The sequence below is a fragment of the Diabrotica undecimpunctata genome, chromosome 2 (genome assembly GCF_040954645.1).
Source record: "Diabrotica undecimpunctata isolate CICGRU chromosome 2, icDiaUnde3, whole genome shotgun sequence".
Taxonomy (NCBI): Eukaryota; Metazoa; Arthropoda; class Insecta; order Coleoptera; family Chrysomelidae; genus Diabrotica; species Diabrotica undecimpunctata.
In genome coordinates this window covers 53,693,664-53,715,084 of record NC_092804.1, presented here as the reverse complement: position 1 = coordinate 53,715,084, position 21,421 = coordinate 53,693,664, and the positions used below count along the sequence as shown (strand labels likewise).

Below are 21,421 nucleotides of genomic sequence, written 5' to 3'. Positions count from 1 at the left end.
AAAAAGATGTAATGACTTCGTTTAAAACCTATTTCAATGGTAAGTTCTTTGGGAACAAACCATCCGTCCACATCGAATCCCTGAATGTCTACGAATGCTACTCTCATGATGACTGCTCGTTCACTACTGGCAATTTATGCATCTAATTTAGACTTTTTACAATTTCGGTGAGAGGGAAGTACTCCATTACACAATCATGAATTATAATGCAATAAGCCTTGGTATTTTCGGGAAAACCATTATTCGCTTCAATATCGAGTTTTACGTCAACAGTGGATGCTTTCATGCTTTCTTCTTGTTTCGAACAATCGATGACAAACAATGCGTGATTCTTGAAAGCTGAGAAATCGAGTAGAGGTCGCTTTTGTTGGGAATGTATGTAGCTAGGATAAAATTCGGTATAGTTGAAATAGGCCTCATTGTAGTCAGTTTTGCTAAAATCCAACTGCATTCGCTCGTTTGGCCAATATTCACCATTTAAAGATAATCTGATACTTTGAATATCGACATTGTCAAATAAGGTGGGATCAGCTGAATTCTTGTCACGTTTGTTGGTTTGAAAGAAAACAATGACATAACGGGGTCTTTCCACTGCATTGCTAGTTTTTACAGCCCAAACTTCACGTCTAGCGCCTTTGGTAAGTGCTGGTAATTCATGCAATTCCCACTTTCTAAACGGAATAACTATAGGTTGATCTTGTTGAATGGATTTCATAAGTTCCAATTTAATATCATCATTGGGAAATATGTGCTTGACTCTGAGCTCAATATTGGTAATGTTAATCTTAACAGTAGTAACTTGACCTTGAGTTTTTTCTTTGACAATTATGCAATCGTTGTCGTTTCGAGCTCGAACTAGTCTTATTGTTTGACGGCCACACGTAATCAAAGGATAATCATTGAAAATGTTGAACACATGCTTAAGAGGCATCTGTATGTTGAATGAATGATCAGCAGCGTGTAGAATTGGATCCCTAGGGTAATTCCAGCCTGCCATTGCCATATGACCGGAATCTTCTTGAGTATAACATGTCATAGCACGTACAGCGCTTACGATACCAGGATCCCGCACTGTTTCCATCTCCCTTGCGCTTTCGCTGTACGTACACGAATCGAAAAGAAAAGCACCAACATTATTTGCTAGTTTAACGTCACCAGTTCCGTTAATTGCGAGCGATCCTTTAATGCATAACAAGGTTTCGCTCATTGCAAAGAACGAGTCGACTTGATTGATGCTAAATTCCACAATGTCATTGCAATTGAATGATTTGATGAATGGTGCATATGTTCGGTATTCGGCTTTTCGAATCGATTCGTCAAACATCGGCTTACGATAAATATCAAATATTGGAGGCATTATGCTGTTTGAACGTGATCGTTTTCCATACATAGTTGTCATCTTGTCAGTTTAAAACCAAGTGATTGCAAAAATAATTTGTTTGCAAACGTAAGATGTGGCCGCTTAGATGAGGACGTAAGATGTTGCCGCTTAGACGGTTGCTCAACTAATGGTGTACTATGGGCAGTAGATTGCCTTATTAATAATCCCATTTCCCTCTTGATCTAAGTTCCAGCACCAATGTGCTCTGTTCTCCTCTAAAGTTTACAGGTCGTCCTTCTTGATCGACAGCCAACACTGTAATATTGGTGATTTCTCGTTGCGGTACAACAGGTAAATACAACAAATTGTGTGGAGTTTCGTCAATTGCGTACCCAGGATTTGATTGTATGACAAATTCGTAGATCGTGTGAGCAGGTCTGTTACCATCGAAGGCTCCGGTACTAATGTTGCATTCAAAGCGTATGCTAGATACTTTAATAATCCTAACAGGTCGATCTGAAGAATGCGTCTGTCCTGGATTTAGTAGTGCAGGAGAAAATCCCAATACTGTACCAAGACTGTCAGGTTGCTTAAACGAAATCTTATATTTGCTGAAAATTTGACACTGCAACGTGTTATGGTTAGGTTTTAGACTAAATATCGTTTCGGGTTTAGGCACATTATCAGCACCCAATTTCTGTTGTATGTATTCTTCAATATCGGCAATTTCATAACATCCATCGGGGATATCAAATTGTTGCAATTTGTTTTTGTCATTGTAGTAATAAAACTTGGTATTTTCAATGTTTGGTATACTGTTGTAGGAATGGAAAAATCGAAGAGCTATCTCATAATCTTTGTTCGGATCCAACACGATCGGTGTGGGAGGTTGAAATGAGAATATGTAATTGGTGCTGTCTACTCTCAACAACTGCGACATAATGACTGACTCACGTCAATGTATTAATAGGTTATTATATTAGAAAAAAAAACAACAATATTTACTTTAATAGTTTTATTTGTTCCAAAGCAAGTTTACAAAAATAACATGAAGCTTGAGAATTAGGTGGGCCATCCCAGTGAGTCCTCCAATCCGGTCTGTTATAATGTACGAAGCAGGGAAGTAGTATCTGTAGGTTAAATTCTCCTCGATATTCTTTAGGCAATTTATGCCATATTTGTAACAATTCGTAAGGTCGTACAGTTCGTGTAATATAATCTAGCGGTATGTATTTTAGTTCTTCTTCACTGAATTCTGTAAAACATTTTTTGTAAAACATATGGTCCATAAGCAGGTCTGTACTTTTAGTAGGCTCCATTATATAAAAACTTTAAGCATAAATGTCCACAAATAATTTGATTGTATGTTTGATACTGATGGTTATTATAGGAAATGTTGGCACGTGCACCACCCAGATACTTAACAAGTTCTTTGGTCGGCTTCAAATTACCAAATGAATCGAAATACTCTACGTTGTTGTTTATCTTTCTGTATGCTACCCAATGTGTTCCGTTATGTGTGGACACATCCAAGTTTACTATTGCACATTCTCGTTGTCGAGGACCGTCTCTAGGCAGAGCGTCATTCATGAAAACACCTCGAAAATGTGGTATTTTAAGGATCTTCGCATAATGTGCAATCTCCACATCATATAGCGGACGATTGGGTAGCTTTATTGGAAGTTTTTTTTCAAATATAAGCCGAATCCACCGCTCGGTTTCTTACGTAGGTACAGACCCGAACCGATGTGTTCCATTGCCCTGTTATGGCGAATATCCTCCTCCAATTTCTTTTGAGCATTCTTAGCGTCGACTACTGTCTTCGCCACCCCAGCTGCACCCCCCGCTAAAGCCCCCAAAGCGGAAAGGCCCGCAAATAGAGGTATGAGGGGTAGAAAACCTCCGGATTTTAGTGGTAGCACTCGTGGAACATCAACTTCTTTACGACCGCCAAGTCTTTTGATTATGGATTTTGCTATTCGTACAGCCGTCAAAGCAGTATCTGTTAACGATGCTCCTCTTTTCATGGACTTTGCAATTTTTGAGACAACATCTCGATTGAAAGAGTAACGTCCCCGTCTTCCACGACGACGAGAGCATCCCATCCCCAACTTTCTTTTCGTTTTCATTCCGCCAGTTACAATTAAAGCAGCACTTTTTTCACCAATGCTAGCGTCTTTCGACTTGAAGCGCTCCCAAGCTCTATCTTCCAATTCTTTATCGGCCTTGTGGCGTTCTTCGAGAGATGAATGCTGCGAATAAGCGATATCGTGTCGTTTGCAAGCTGCGTCTAATGGATTAATTCCTGGATCTCCACGTGCAAGACGTTTTTTTAGTTTTGTTCCGGGTCCACAATACTGATAACCAGGAATATGTAGTTCAACTGGAAGTTTATTAATTAGAGAGTTCACGAGACCTCCTCCTTCAACAACCAACATTGGACTGATGCCATGCAAGTGGTGACATCTATAATATATATTACCGTACTTATGTACTACACTTGCCACATGATGAAGGTCGTTCAGCAAGAGCAGACGCTACCAATTGATAATTTGGACATTGTCCAAAAAACAACCAACAGTAAACATGGTAAATTGCTACCGAATTCATTCAGAGCGATTATTTGCGGTCCAAGTGGGTGCGGCAAAACGAATGTTATGCTATCTCTTCTATTCAATCCGAATGGCGTCAAGTTTAAAAATGTCTATGTTTATTCTAAATCCCTCTTTCAACCCAAATACCAACTACTGCAAGATGTAATAGCGCAAGTTAAAGGTGTAGGATATTACCCATTTAAAGACAACGAAGAAATTATTAGTCCCAGCGAAGCTAAACCTCACTCTGTGTTTTTATTTGACGATGTTGCATGCGATGGTCAGCAAAAGATTCGCGAGTATTATTCCATGTGCAGACATAAAGATATCGATGCCGCTTATTTATGCCAAACATATTCAAAAATACCGAAGCAGTTAATTAGAGACAACTGTAACATGATTGTACTATTCAAGCAAGATGAGATAAATTTAAAGCATGTATTTGATGAGCATGTATCACCCGACATGTCATTTGATGAATTTAAAAAAATTTGTTCTGAATGTTGGTGTGATAGGTATGGTACTCTGGTAATTATAAAAGATTTTGCTCTCAATAATGGCCGATATCGCAAAGGATTTGATAAATATATAAAATTGTAAGATAATTGTTTAGTTGTCATCACAATGTCAGATGATACGGTTGCCATTGCGCTTCGCAAGAAGAAAGTCGCCGAATTGGCTAGATCAATTCGCAAAAAATATTTGGCATTAAAATTAGGCCGAACAGAACAAGATGAGTCCCTAAATAAACTGTTTAAACCACTCTCGAAACCTCTCAAAGATATTGCACAATCATCAAAAACGTTACATCATACTATCACTAACAAGTTTGAACAAGTTAAAAAAGAAGAAGAAATGAAAAAGGAAGAGGAGGAGGAGGAGAATGGTGATGATGATGATGTATTTCTTGATGCGCCCGATCTAGCGGTACCTAATGAAAACATTATTCAAGAACCAATCGAGATTCCGATGGATGCCACAGACGAATATATCGATCAATATCCTTCAATAAGTCACAAGTACATAAAAGAATATTTAATAAAAGACGATAAAATTGATAAAAACTATGGACCATTTTACGATTCTATTAGTGGCTGGATAATGGGAAAACGTCGAATAAACTTTGACAAACGCAATGGAGACATAATAATAATTCGAGAACGTGATTTAGAAGAACGTAGGTTAGGTGGTACGCCAGGTCTATATCAACTTTTATTTTATGCCAACCCTGAACAGTATAATGATGAGGATTTACAAAAGTATAAAACACTGTTGAAAAACACAGAGATTCATCTGGATACTTTAGGACGTCTTAAAGGTTCTAGTGGAGAAAAATACCATTCTATTATTAAACCTCTATTCAAACCATCTGATGCAGCAATGAAAAAGCATGCAACTCGATCCAAAAAAGAACTCGAACACAGAACGAAAACAACAACAACAACACGATCATCTTCATCTACGGCCAAAGGAACGGGATTGGATGACTCTCGTTTAACATACAACACTGCCCCCATGGAGTATATTTATTGGGATGATCCAAATGAGTTAGTTGAACGTCTTAAACTATTGGTGGCTTCGAAAGACGCAGGCAACACATCTCTCGACAACGAAATCGTAGCAATCATCAATGAACTAAAAGAAGCTAATATAATAGAGTAACTGGGAATGTCAGTATCATTTCCACTATGAGTGTCGACAAATTCGGTCATCACTCTCGTAACAGTAGTAGTAATGCCCAAAAGGTGGCACGAGTTACATTTCCACATACGTCTGACGGAAATATTAATGCCGAAAATGTGAAAATTTGCAATGTCAAGGATCCATCAGACAATGACGATGCTGCAACGAAAAAATACGTTGATGAACAAATCAATGAGATACGTAAAACCACACTTCCACTTCTCGAGTGTGAGACCAGAATCAAAGATGACCTGAATACATTTAAAAGGGAAATGGAGGAAACTCTAGACACTGCTACAAAATTATTTGCAGATGATATACGTGATTTAGGAAAAGAACTGGATGATATACATAACACCGCACTTCCCCTTCTCGAACAAAAGTGGCAGGAAATAATGAAAAATGATTTGAATACTCTAAAAAAGGATACTGAGAACAATATAAATATGTTGAACAAACTAATCCAAGATGATTTGAATACACTAAAGAAGGATATGGAGAACAATCTAAAATCTGCTCTCGAGCAAAAGGTACAAAAAATAATCAAAGATGGTCTGAATACACTAAAAAATGATACGGACAACAGTATAAATATGTTGAAAAAAAAAATAATCCAAGATGATTTGAATACGAAAAAGGATATAGAGGATGCTCTTGAGCAAAAGTTACAAAAAATAATCAAAGATGGCCAGAATACACTAAAAAATGATGCGAAGAACAGTATAAATATGTTGAAAAAAATAATCCAAGATGATTTGAATACACTGAAAAAGGATATGGAGAACAATCTAAAATCTGCTGCAGAAACAGTTGCAAAGCATACGATGTACGATATAAAGCTGGAACAGAGGATAAAACAAGTGGAACAATCATTAAAAAGCATAGTAGATAGCGTTCATTCATGGGATATAGACAAACGTCTTAAGGTAGTGGAAGGTGTGATGAAAAAATAATGTCTAAAGAAAAGAAAGAGGTGGTGAACGAATTGCATAAACCAGCACGAAAAAACTATCCTCGTCGTCGAACAATAATCAAAGGAATCGATGACTTGTGGCAAATGGATTTGGCTGAAATGCGTCCTTATGCACATCAAAATAAAAATTATAAACTAATACTAGTTGTAATTGATTGTTTTTCAAAATTTGTGTGGACACGTCCTCTAAAAACGAAGACTGGTGAGGAAATTACTCGGGCATTTTCGGATATTCTCGCTCATACTCGACGAGTCCCAAAAAACTTACAATCTGATCAGGGAACCGAATTTTACAACAGAAAATTTCAAAATTTAATGAAAAAACATGAAATTAATCATTACAGCACCTACACGATCAAAAAAGCTGCTATTTGCGAAAGAGTTATTAGAACGTTGAAAGCAAAGTTGTACAAGTATTTCAGTTTACATGGATCGTACAAATGGTTAGATGCTCTACCCATAATCACCGAGGAATACAACAACACAAAACACAGTAAAACAGGATACAAACCGTCTCAGGTTAACAAATCCAACGAAAAAGCCATTTTAAACAAAAGTTATACTCATTTAAAGATTGCCGGTCCACGAAAGTTTAAAGTTGGCGACATTGTACGTGTATCAAAGGCAAAACATTTCTTCGAAAAGGCATACACGCCCAATTGGACTACTGAATTATTTAAAATTGTACAAGTTAAGATAACAAATCCTATAACGTATTTGCTCGAAGACATGCAAGGTGCGCCGATTAGTGGCGGTTTTTACGAAGAAGAATTGCAGAAAACATCAAGCCCTGACATATACCTGGCCGAAAAAGTACTCAGACGAAAAGGCAATAAGATGTATGTGAAATGGTTAGGAATGGATAGCAAACACAACAGCTGGATAAATAAATCGAATATAGTTTGAGGATCTATATTTCGATTCGCCGCGTAGACATACACTTTTCTAAAAAAGGCTTACAATTAACCACAAGGAGTGGGGAATGACAAAAGTATAAATTTAAGACAAACTACGATGTTCAGTTTACACCCATTTCGTCAACGGTATTCGAAACAAGAAGATGATGATGAGCTCTCAAGATAGTGGTTATGACAGTCAGCCTGTTAATTTCGATGATGATAGCAGTGAATTTAGTATAGAATTTGGCTACGATGAAGATGGTCAACCACCTAGTCCTGGCGCCGAATTAGATCGAGTATTGGCAAAATTTGAAGCAGCAGCCACAAATGAAGTATATTGTTTATTGGAAACTACATATCCAATGAGCTCTCTCCATATAAAAATTGGTCTATCTCCAGCTCGAGATTTTTCACCATCCATCATTCTGTGTAAACATGGTAATTTTAACAGAATCAGTTTAAGCACATTCGAGTGGAAAGCCATAATTGAGTGGTTTAAAGAAAAAATGAGTGATTTTTTCCAAGCAGATCTACCGACTTATGCAGATGAGTATGATCCCATCGAATTTATGTGTGGTGATTTTTGCAAACTAAGACAATTGGTGATGGAAAATGTAAAGTTGCTGACAATCGAGAAATTTGGAGCCGCATTTTATTTGTGGGAAGATGACGTCAACCAAATTATAGAAGCAGACCAGAGCATGATGTCGCATAGAGTGGTGCTGTTAAAGAGTTTACAATTTCACGAATACTATATAAACATTTCAACTTTCATCAAGAACAATTTTGGTGCTATAGACTCTTTACATGGACCAGTTGAAGCCTTCGCAGCATATTGCAATATTTGTCCAAACACTTTGTTAAGTTTAGCTTTAAAGGAATTTGTATATTATTATAAAATTAAAGTTGTAAATGATTTAACTGAATAAATAATATTAATATAAATATGTTGTCTTTTATTTGTAATCTAACATAAATAAAACCAAAAAATGTAAGATTACACAAATTTATTATTAAAACTTACATTATAAAATTAATACTATTTTTTATATTTACAAAAACTACAATTTACAAAAACTTTGCGATAAGTGATCTTTTCTTTTTTTTGTGATCTTATGAGTAGCCATATACTAAAAGAAGATAATTATTTATGCAAAGAGCATGTACATTGAACGGTCCAGGTAGTATCAAACAAGACATGATCAAATGAATTTTGACACCAATTATCTGCTACATCATACAAATATTTTATGGCATATTCATGATGTTCATCCCAACTAACAACCTGTTCATAGCCATAGCATTTATTTTTTAATTTCAGTACGTTTCGGAAACGTTCATAACAACCAAAACAAAAGTTTAAAGCAATATCATCTGCTACAAATGCAGAATAACGGACACAATACATATTAAATTCTCTTTCTTTATAATGTGATCCACAAAGATGAATTCTTTCTGCTTCACTTTCATGTTTTCTTTGTTCAAAATTCATTTGATCGCATATTTGTATTAGATGCAAATAATCAGATTCATATAATTTTCGAAAGCGATAAATACTATAATTATTACAAATTTCTAAAGTAAGACTCCACGGTAGAGGAGATATTTCAACAAAGTCAGTTATGTCCAAAATATTTTCACAAATAGTTTTTATAGATTGTGTGCGTAGTGTTGGTACCATCCTGCTGTTTTTTTTTCTGCAACAACAAATACATGTTATTCAACAAGATAATGTCCCCACGGAAGCGTATTAAATGATTTTGGTATTAAGTACCTCTTATCGTCATAAGGACTTAGAGCCGTTTTGGATTGCTCGATGCTGAATACTGAGTGTTGGTACGACCGAATACATCTTTGGCTCGCGGTTTGAAGTTTGAATTCTTTAAGACATTTTTCATAGTCTTCGTACGTAATTTTATTTCGAACGATGTTATATTTCACTCCTTTTGCTTTTTTCGTTATTCCCAAATTTCCTATGTCACATTCAATTCTCTCTTTGTTTAGTTGTTTTCTTTCTAGACGCTGTCTCTCTTTTTCCCTCTCCTCGTCAGTTATTTGCAGTTTAAATGTGTACATTTTTGATCGTAATCCAATAAAATGTGTAATTATTTTCCCATTTGCCTCGTCCTTCATTAATCCGGGGATTTTTTTATTTAACCTTTCTATTTCGTATGGGTTGTTTTCGGCATAGTCTGAGGTATCGAATTTACTTGGATGCGCCTTTAAAACCTCTCTATATGCATCTGAACATTGCAATTCATAAATAAAGCTATCTGTATCCATGTACAGCAATGAACAGTTTTTCTCTCCCATCGTTGGAAGCATAAAGTTGTAGTGAAAATCATACATACATAATTTGGATATATCGAGGATTGCTGCGCCTATATACAGGGGTTTATTAAAACATACTTCTGATTTCTTAAGTTCGATAGCTACCAAATTTTCGCTAAAGATCGTACGACTGTGAAATCGACTACTCGCAATCAAATTTTTGGCTCCGTACCTTCCATGCCACTTTTTACATAATTTTACAATACGATGACGTCTTATGTTCTCCATGGTCTTGCCGAACACAGCATTATTCATTAATTTGAACAAATTTTTCTCAAAACTGTTGGTGGCTGCCGCCCGTAAATTTGTATTTAACTCGATATACGGTCGCAGCCACGCAGATTGATTAAATTTCAAAACTTTATGTATTTTTGTTAAAATTAACCCGTTGGCTAATGCCTGTTTAAGATTTCTATAATGCATAATATATTTGGTTTTGTGATATAAGGTTGGTATTAACTTTGCTAATTTTGAACCGGGCGGAATGCGGTGTTCGGCAGCAAATGGAAAATCTTTATGTTTGTCGTGTAATTCACGTGGATACTCCAAGTCAACTTGGAAAAAATAGCCCTCCTTTGCATCATCCTGTATTGACATAATATCTATATGGCCTTCGGGAAGATTACCAACACCAAATTTGGTTACGTCTTCGATCCACTTGAATCCTCCTATTGGTAAAGCTTCACTCATGGCCCAGCCATACAGATTATTTACATCTAAATAGAGGATGTACTTAGAGGGCCGTGTGGGATCATACGACGAAATGTATTTGTTGTTGGCCTCCGAATATCTGTTGCTACAAACAGATATCCCACCTCTTATGGCTTTTTCCATAAACAAGATCATATCTACATCTTTTAGCAATTCTAATTTACATTGTGTGTATCTCAACATACAATCCCAAGTGTATCCTGGCATAGTATAATACCATGCTGGATCTAATTTATATGTGTCTCGACATTTTTGTCGAAACTGCTCAAACACATCAGCCAACAGCAGAATATCTGTTTTTAAATACAAATCGCTGTATTCCCCCAAATTTTTACAATTAAATTTCTGCCAAACATTTTGGGCATGAGCATACTTCTCTTCACTAATGTATTCATTATTTAACTTATTATAAAAATGGTTAATTGTGGGTAAAGAAGTTTCATTCAATTTTTCCAAACTATCAATATAATCGTAACAAAATACTCCTTTACAAGTTAACAAATTAAATGTATCATTATCTACTTGACTAAATTCTCGTTTTAAAATCTTCTTTTCTGATATATCTAAAAGAGATGCCAATTCATCGAGTGAAGCTCCCATAAATCTAAGTGAATCAATAAATCGTAATTTAATTTGATGTTCGTCAGATTGTAATGTAAATGAAATATATTTTTCTTTATTAATGGGAAGTAAGCTCAAGTGCCCATGCTTGCAAAGATCTATAATCATAAAATGCGAGTCGTAGCCACTAAAATTATGAAATACGATTGGGACGACAAACAATTTTTTAAAGTTTAAATTACATGCTTGGTGCGCAAATCCCCGTACTTGTCCCGTAAAATGATCGTGATCTACAACAATTGTATCTGTAGCCATAAAGCGTTTGCCACAAATATGGCACAAAGTTGCCATATTTGTGTTGGGCTTTTCGACCATAGGTACAATTGTCTTTATTTTGGAATTTACAAATGTGGAAATTTCGGCCATTTCTTTTGCGAACCACTCCATGCAATTTTCACCTCTATAGCTATTAAAATAAGATAAACTATCATCGTAAGCACATTTCAAATAATAACCTGCACTAAAAGGTACATGTTTCTGATATTTTGCTGTTTTACTCACTGTGACATTGGAATCTGTAAAATTATGTAATTGGCATTCAAAATCGGCATAAACTATAAACGGAGTTGTTTGTTTGTATGTAAAATTGCGAAAAGCCACATGATCGTATTTAGGAACAGTCATTCTGCATTTATTCACATCTGAACATATTTCTTCGTGCTCTGCTAGTTTGCTTTCACTGCTAAAATAGTTCAAACATCTATCACATATATATTTTTTATATGTGTCTTTGTTTAATTGCGATTTTACTAATTTTCCCAAATCTTTAATCCAACAATAATGAAGGCGTATTTCAGTCTGATCGTCATCTTCTGGAAGAACATCGTAATCGTTTAATTTTGGAAAATATTTATCTTGTACTAGCAGCAAATTAACATGCTTTTCCATCTTTTGCGGTGTCAGTCTGGCAGGTATTACTTCGTAAAATTGTTTGTCCTTAACTACATTTAATTCTAAGACAAAAACATTAACTGATATGGCGTTTAATTTTTCGAATTTTGAAATTTGGTTTAATGGCATTGGGCTTTCTAATTTATCCGTTTGCAAAACAGTAGAATAATGTGGATATTTCGAAACTCTTCCAGCATGTTCATGTTTGTTAACAGGATACAGAGCGCTAACTATTGACCAATAAAAGCAGGCCTGATCGAAATTATGCACATTAATGCACGCTCGTTTTTTCTGAATCTCTATTGGCAAGTCAATGAACGATGAACCGTTTCCTATTTCTACTTTATTAATATTAACTTCTAATGAGATTACTTTAGACAGAGCAGCACCCGAATCTTTTTCTGCAAATTCAGACAGCTTTGTAAAAATTTTATCCTTAACATTTTCACTAAACCAAAGATGTAAATCGGTCGATGTGTCTATAATAGCATTTTTAGTGTTAAAATATTTTAAATCTAAACTTTCGGTATCACTCGATTTTTTAATGAATTCGCCGCAAAATGTAGTATTGACTTTAAGAATTCTATTTGTTTTTAAAATAATTTTAATTTTTCTACTAACAATAATATAACAATCATTTAGGAACTGTGTTAAGTCCTTATGCACTAAATTAACTATAACTCCAGTTTTAATTCGACTAGCAAAACACGAAATAACATTTTCCCATTTAACTCTATTGCGTAATTTTGAATTCAGCCCCAACCCAACGTACTTATTATTGAAATTTAAAATAATTTGTCTAAAATGCTTAAAATGTCCTATGTAAGTTTGCAATTTTCTAACTGTTCCTACGGATAGTCTATTGTTTTTAATTACTTTACTACATCTAAAAATTTGACTATTTAACCGTCTTGTCCAAACTTTACGATCTCTTTCAGTGAATTTATCGAAAATTATTTTACTAAGCTTTTTAATAATGTGCATCAAATCATCAGACTGTTTAATCACTTGTTTTATATGCATGATGGCTACTCACACACAAAATAAGAAGAAAAAATCACTCACCTCTCTAATCTAATTTTCTACTATTCTAAATGATTGGGCTGGATGTTTTCCTGCTGCAACCGTTCCCTCGTATATTATTGAGTATTTCTGATTGGAAAAGTACTCCAAATATGGGCTGTAGACTTCTGTCACTCGCTCTGGTAGAAACGTGACGCTCTCTGCTAGCTCCAGAAAAACAGCTTGTCCAAATTTACTTTTCACTATCTTTGCCGATAGTATTTTCTGTGGCGTATTAAGTGGCAACTCGTTTAGTTTTATTGCCGGTTTTCTCTCTGCAATACACGAGGATGCATTTAATTTGGTTAGATCCATCTAAAATACAAGCAACCATTTTAAGAAAAATACTATGTGAAATCGAAATACACAAGAAACAAGAAAACAATTCTTATACAAATAGCAGTCGTGAACTGTTTTAAAGCATACACAATGATAAAAAGGACATAATAAATATATAAAAAGACAAACACCGCTTACCTTTATCAGATATCTGTAAGTCACTGCACACCGTCTTGACTACTGCGAACTTGTTGTTGTTGTTGTATGTTTGTGATGCGAACTGTGACACCGTATGCGCTCCTCGGTCTTTTAAAGAACAGAGCAGCATATCGCCCCACGCGAGCCCAAGTTGCGTCAACCTAATGCGCCTACGGTACCATCAACTGATTCGTTTCATTGATAAGCAACACCTTGTGTTCTAGAAATGCTCATATTTATATATTTATTTTTATTTCTTTAACTAATTTTTATGGTATACAATAAATAGATATTGCGGTAAGCGAATCGTTGTTATCAATTTAGAATTTTGTTAATGTGGTTGCTGTTATCATCATACATTTTACAAAATGTAGCAACTGCGGTTTTCTTTCCGGTGTACTTGTTTTTCCAATGATTAAAATAAAATTTGTTATCACACTTGTTTACGTGTTTTGAATTATGCGGTACCGCGTTATCACGAGGCTTCATCCTGTTTGCTAACAAATGCACTATTTTAACATATTATTATATTTTAAATATTTCAGTATATAATTCTGTTTTTGTGAATTTTGTATAAATAACTATAGTACCAATTTTTGGAAATTAGTATAAATCAAGATGCTGGTCTGTTTACATGTCTTATTGTTGCTCTCTGTATCTGTGTGCGCACAGAATAGCACTCTGGAGTATGCTAGTTCTTTTCTTAAACGTTTCGGATATCTAAATACATCCAATAATGCTCTTTCTAGTATAGATATGGTTCTAGTTGCCTTTCAGGAAAAATACAATCTCCCTGTGACTGGAACATTAAATAATGATACTATAAATATGATGATGAATAAGCCTCGATGTTCTGTTGGCGACAATAACTATGCCATTCGTTCGAAGTGGAATAAAACGACTTTACGCTGGTATTTCCCTCAGGCTATTAGTAATCCCGATTATATAAATCTTGCTGCAGAAGCTTTCGCTAGATGGGAGACAATATCTAATTTAAAGTTTAAACAAGTAATAATACCTTCTCCGAGGCCTGATATTACTATAACTGTGGTACCAGATACTCATAATTTTCGAGCAAGTTGTCAAGGAACCTCTAAATGTTCATTTAATTTCGATGGTCCTGGAAAAGTATTGGCTCACGCATACTTTCCAAGCGCACACGGAGAGTGTACCGAAATTCATCTTGATGCTAATGAACGGTGGTATGTAGGAAATGGCAGCGCTCCCAATGGTGAAGTCAATTTTTTGGCTGTCCTAATGCATGAAATTGGTCATTCTCTCGGACTAGCACACAGTACTATTGATTCGTCTATTATGTATCCTTGGTATCAACAAGATGTACCACCTTTTGGTGATGATGATAAAAAGGCAATGAGTAATCTATATGGACCAAAAACAACACCCTCTTACATACCAACAACAACACCAGTTACGCTAGCACAAACACCACTTTCGCACAACAAGAACCATATGTCGAAAACATCTACCATCAAACACAGGACCTCTTTGCCAACAACAACAACGACCACACCTGCAATACAAAACATATTATGTCTAATTCCGTATCCAGATTTCATGTTTCTAGCTACTTCTCCTCAGTTTCCAAATTATAGAATGTACGTTGGATATGGTCCGTATATATGGAAGTTTGATTTAAATGAAATGCGCCTTCCAAAACATCCCGAATTAATTACCGATTATCTCCCTAAAGAGTTGAGGTCTACGCACGTTTCACATGTTTTTCAGAATTCCGAGGGACACTTAGTAACTATACGCAATAATCAGTATTACGCTGCATCTTTCCCCAATTTAAAACTTCAAAAACGTTTTATGTTTCCTTCTATACCTGCGAGAACCAAAATAAATGCATTATTTCAAACAAACAGCGGTCAAACGTATTTATTATACAATGATGATTCTTATATTGAATTTAATGAAGCTGGAGATGTCTTAAACCGTGGACCCATGAATTATCTCTTACCCGGACTACCAGATACAATAACATCAGCATTCCGCTATACTGATGGGTTTATTTACTTTTTTCAGAACAACACCTATTATAAGTACAGCGAATACACACGTAAAGTTGTAGCAGCAGGAACGTTTAGCTGGGAACTTTTTGGGATACCCTGCCCCAACGACGGGCTATTAAAACAATTAAGAACTTTGTTAAACAAAATTGTAACTATATACGAATAAAAATGCTCCGTTTATGATGATGTTGTTTTTATTTAAATTCCATTACTCTGTATGTATGTTAAGCAACGTCCTGCGTTGAATGTCACATAACTGTCACGTTCTACGTCGAATGTCACGTCCTGCGTCGAATGTCACGTTCTACGTCGGATGTCACGTTCTACTTCGAATGTCGCGTTCTACGTCGGATGTCACGTTCTATTAGGCACTGTATGGACAAGAAGAAGAAGAATGTTCATACTGATCGTTGACATGGCTTCTGTGTGTCACCTACGCTTTCATTTGACACCTCATACGTCAAAATCATGCCAATAGCAACAAAGATACATTCTAGCGCCCATTTGGCAATGCTGCCATCTTTGTTTTTTGTGTCCCCGTCTCCTCCCCGTTCCAACGAGCCCTCGTACGCCCCGATCGGACCAATAGAACCAAAGATATGACGTAATGACCTTTTGGCATGCTCCGATGCGCACGGCACATACTGCGTTCAACCCCATTTTTCATCCCCTTTCCAACGAGCCCTCGTACGTCATCCTACGTTAAGCCGTTCGGCATTTGCAACCGGGGGTTGCGATTTTAGGGGATGCGATTTAGGGGATGGCCCCAGACACAGGTAGTCTATCTACTTATATATTTAAGAATCTAGTGTGGAAGACCACGGGAATCAACACCGATGGTAGAGGATTAAAGCACTTACGCTTCGGTGACGATATCGTCTTGATTTCAGACAGTCTTAAAAAAGCCCAAGAATTGTTAAATGTACTTAACTCTGCATAAACCGAAGAAGGTTTAAAAATTAATCTTGAAAGGTTCCAGTATATGACAAACTTAGTCCTTAGCTGCAACATATCTAACGTTAATGCAGAAATCAAATACGTAATATCTACGCATTATGCAGATGTCTTCTAGGATCATAATCTATTAGTTGCAAATATTAACATGCGACTCAAAATAATTCATAAGCAAATGAGTCCCAAAATAGATATAAAGCTATAATAGATGTTCAAAAGAACATGCATCCTCGAAGAATGATCTTGTGTTGTTAAAGTTTAAGACTGCAAATCTCCATTGAACGAAAAGACAAGAAAAGAAAGAGAAAGCACAAACAGAACAAAAACAAATATTAAAATAAATACGAGTGTGTAGAAATATTTTGAACGTAAAAAGGATCAAGACATTAGAAAAAATGATCGTCTTCGTATATAATATATCGTTTTCTATATAGTGATTTCAATTTTCAATAAAATGTGAAATTGTTAATACAGAATTGATAGAAAACGTTTGTTTAGTTTAGATTTATTTTACAAAATTAATTAGTTTATCTTCTAATATATATTCCAAGGTAAAACTGCAAAACACCAACAGATATGATCTTTAAATCGTTTTCGTTAAATAAAATATACATTCAGCCCTTTTTATTTTATTTTTTTTTTAATTCTGATTTCCTCGTTTTATAAATCGACATTCGTTGAAATTGACCTTTACGGTCACTAGTCGCACAGCCAGCAATAGACTAGAAGTTGGCAAATGCTAAAACACCATAATCCATCTACGAGATGCGAGATGAGAAGAATGACCGTTTTTACCGACCGTAGCATGTTATTACTACGTTCTAGAAGCTCGCTCACTAATTATAGACCATCTTCAGGTTGTTCAGCATATCCAGCAGGCCGAGAAGAGACGTGGCTGCTGACGACGTGACCGACGCCGCCGAGTGTAGGAGGTTATCCCATTCTTCTTTTTTAACAGGACCGAAATGGGTTTTTTATCAATATCGTCTTGATATTGATGAATAAAATAAAATGAATAAAATTACCTACATTTAAATAAAAATTGTTAACCATAAAGACACGAGAATATTTTAGATTTTAGCAATATGAATTTTCTTTCTCCTTCTTTCTCTGTCTTATTTTCTTCTTCCTACTGGACTAATTTTCTACAATACTTTTTTTTCATTTATTTACGGTTATAGTCTGGTCATATTTATGACCAATAAGAAATTTTAATCAATCCTAAATTACTAAAGTTACTTAAAATCTAAAGTTTAGCATATAGTAATTTCTCTAATCACCCAAACGTTTAAATAACGCACTAATGTTAACATGCACCACACGCAGAAGCATTATGCTCTGCTTTTTCACTGTCACCTAAACTAAAATTCGAAGTGCTTTGTCCTCTACAGTCTTCTAGTTAGCCCTAAGTTGTCAAGTAGCTGGATTACTTCAACATTCACATGTATATGTAGTCGTTTTTGATGACTTTCTGCCGTCTTCTTATTAATAATTATCGGAGGGAACAGAATAAAAGTGAAACAAGTCCACTTTTTGTCATTTACGAGTTAACAACGCTATAAAATGCACCAAGTAGGTAACTTTTCAGTGTTATAATGAACCAAGTCCTAGTTTTGATAAAATCAGCTAGACAGTATCGAGTTCTGGTGTTTACTGACAGATTGTTATTTTCTATCAGAATACTACTGAACCTTTACTCACAGATTGTTATTTTCTATCAGAATACTACTGAACCAAGTCCAGGTAGTGTTTGTTTGTAAATAGGTGGATGACGAATAACGACCTGGAACTTGCAGGCAACAAGACCGAAGCGGTTACTCTGAAAGCCCCGAGAGCCGGGCCAGATTTGATATTCCAACTAGGTAGTAATAAGCTAAAATCAACGAACTATGCTAAATATCTAGGAATTGATTTAAACAGAGGCCTATGCTTCACGAAACATTTTTCGAGAGTGGTTAAGAAGGCTTACGAACAGACAGCAGCCATCCAGAGAATAATACCCAATATAGGTGGGCCTATAGGTAGCCTATTTGTGAAAATGAAGACAATGCTTACCAACAGAGACCTTCAGTTGCATCTCAGATTGAGGGCTCTAAGATATTACATATTTTCTATCTTACTATATGGAATGGAAGCTTGGACATTGAAGAAACAACACATAAGAAAAGTAGAAGCGTTCGAAATGTGGTGTTACAGAAGAATATTAAAAATTCAGTGGGTTCAAAGGATTACCTATGCTGAGGTACTACGACGTCTAAATAAGGAGTTAGAAATTATGAACAGCATAAAAAGAAGAAAACTAGAGTATTTGGGTCACATAACCAGAGGAGAAAAATATAAGCTGCTGAGAATTATTATGCAAGGAAGGATCCAAGGAAGAAGAAGCATAGGAAGAAGACGCATCTCCTGGCTGAGGAACCTTAGAGAATGGTTTAACTGTAGTTCACTACAACTTTTCAGAGCAGCAGCCAACAAAGTGACCATAGCCGTTATGATATCCAACCTCCGATAGGAGATGGAACTTTAAGAAGAAGAAGAAGAAGGTGGGCCTAGCAGCAACAAGAGAAGAGTATACCTACACGTTGTACAATCGACCCTCCTATATGGAACCCCCATCTGGATAGATGTACTGAGATATCAAAAGTACAAAGACATGATCAATAGAGCACAGAGGAAATCCCTTCTCAAAGTTACGAGTGCGTATCGAACCACTTCTACCGTGGCACTACAGACAATCGCTGGTACGCTCCCCATTCACCTCTTAGCCAAAGAACGGCATATGTTATATGATAATCGAAACGGTCACTTACCCCAGGTAAGAGCGGCCTTACGAGAGCAACTACTAGCAGAATGGAAGAGGAAATGAGAGGCACAGACTACAAAAGCTCAATGGACCAAAACGCTAATCCCTGATGTAGTGGCTTGGTACAACTGTAAGTTTAAACGAGTGAATTATTATTTTACACAATTTCTGACCGGACATGGATCTTTTAGATCTTACAGATACGCTATCAAGAAAACCAACGATGACATATGCTCTACATGCGGCGAAAGAAACGACGCTGAGCATTGCATCTTCTGGTGTAATGTTTTCGCCCCCGAACAAAATAGGCTTCGTAACAGGATAGGGTCGACAACGCCCAACAACATTCTACAGGTAGCTATGATCAACAAGGAGAACTTCGAAATCATAATAGACCACATAACGGACATCATGAAAAGAAAGACCATACTTGACAGGGCCGAACAAGTTTAGGTGAGAGAGGTTTTTACTCGGATTACACAAGGGGATACCTATAAATAAATTTATCATTACCTCACTTTTTTCTACCTTGAATATACCTATAGCAGTTTCTCCTAATTCTCTTCGACTTAATATACAGAGAGCAGCTACACCGCCGCCGTCAGACATATTAGAATAATAATTAAATACACAACAATAGTAAAAAATTACTTACGCATGTCGACTCCATACAACTTTTAATGTACTTTCCCCCCATTTTTGGTACTCAACGACAACAACTCCTTTAGTGCGAAAACTACAGTGGAAAACTAATCTGTCCTAATCTTGCGCCGGTAGAAACCAGCTTTCATATCGACAGGTAACCATAGATACTAAAGGTGCAGACTTTTCTATTTGTTTCATCTTCCTTTTCTTCTTCATTCTATACCCTTTCCCCCTTTTCCTTTCGAAAAGGAATCAGACCCTCCCTTAGGTGTGTGCGGTTTTTAGGTATATATCGTAGGACAAGCCGTAAGACCTTCTGCAAGAACACTCTTCCAGACTGCGCGGGATGTCCCCATGTTTCGTTCTCTAATGATCTCATCCGGGGATATTCAGCGTCGAAGAGGATGTGGTTTTAGTTGGTAAGCGACCTGACAGGGGCGTCCTGCCTTTCTGGTTGAATCCAACAGTACTAGGGACACCTTCCTTCGGTTTCGAACCTTTCCACCTCATTCCAAAAAAAAAGGTAGTGTTTGTTTACTGTGTAGAGTTCTGTGTTGACGTGCTTTTAAACTTTAGTTATAGCTTTTGACAGTTTATTACATATTATGTTTGTTGGCTAGTTGTATTAAGTGATGGATATTTCATCTGGATCAGGTGAAGAGTGGTCGCTAGGCGATGTTGACACAGGTAAATACAATGTTGTTATAGTTTAGTTTAGGATGGCTACTCAAAGTGTTTGATATTGGTTGAAACGTATCTCAGAGCCTAACTCATTGCAGTAAACATCTAATTTCATATATTTTTTTAGAGAATGATACTTCATCTGACTATAACAAGACTGTTCTGTCGGCCAACTTGAAATGGAGGCGTCCGCCCAAGAGCCTTCTTACCGAAAACATATCTCATGATTTGACCCAACCCAGTACATCAAGAGAGAAAGGTATTTAAATCCCAGAACTATTGTTTCAATAAGTTTTTAACTATGACTAAAGCCTAAAATAGAATATTTTAGTACTTGATGACAGCGGACGATGAAATCAAATGTTTAAAACAAATTGGTTCTAGTGCAAGATATTTACTAACTGAAAGTTTTGTCTATTTATTTCTCTTGACTGTCTTATAGATATGTTTTGTATAGGAAAATACTTTTTACAATTAAGTTTGTATTAAGATGATGGAGATCCAGGTGACATCGTATCTGTCTCTGATACTGCTAATAGCAACATGATTCATCCCCCTGTCCATTCAGATTGAGAAAAAGAGATATTTCCCTTTGGGTATGACTGCAAATGCTCCAAAAAGTGCCGTTAGAAGTTAGTCTGAAGATACATTGAAATCATTTTTTAATTCATTTTGGAATTTGGCAGAATACTCAAAACAAAACTGTTTTTTCAGGCCTTAGTTCACGCATTAACTGTCAGTT

General features: G+C 36.1%; 1 protein-coding gene across 1 annotated transcript; it reads right to left on the bottom strand.

The window, feature by feature from the left end:
• Nucleotides 1–7,732: 7,732 nt before the first annotated feature.
• On the bottom strand, nt 7,733–13,693 carry LOC140433685 (uncharacterized). The gene is made up of 4 exons (XM_072521664.1): nt 13,564–13,693; nt 11,635–12,425; nt 9,629–10,773; nt 7,733–7,895 (listed from the first exon to the last, which is right to left on the bottom strand). The coding sequence occupies exons 1-4, from the start codon at nt 13,691–13,693 to the stop codon at nt 7,733–7,735; spliced, it is 2,229 nt and encodes a 742-aa protein (XP_072377765.1).
• Between the last annotated feature and the right edge of the window lie 7,728 nt (nt 13,694–21,421).

Bases quoted from the DNA above. Each gene is read 5' to 3' on its own strand.
- LOC140433685 (XM_072521664.1), bottom strand. From the start codon at position 13,693: ATGCTGCTCTGTTCTTTAAAAGACCGAGGAGCGCATACGGTGTCACAG. The intron at 10,774-11,634 runs GTGAGTAAAACA...GTGTTTGAGCAG, and splicing joins TTACAGATTCCAATGTCACA to TTTCGACAAAAATGTCGAGA. The intron at 7,896-9,628 runs GTTAAATAAAAA...ATGTTTACACAG, and splicing joins AACCCATACGAAATAGAAAG to AATGATGGATGGTGAAAAAT.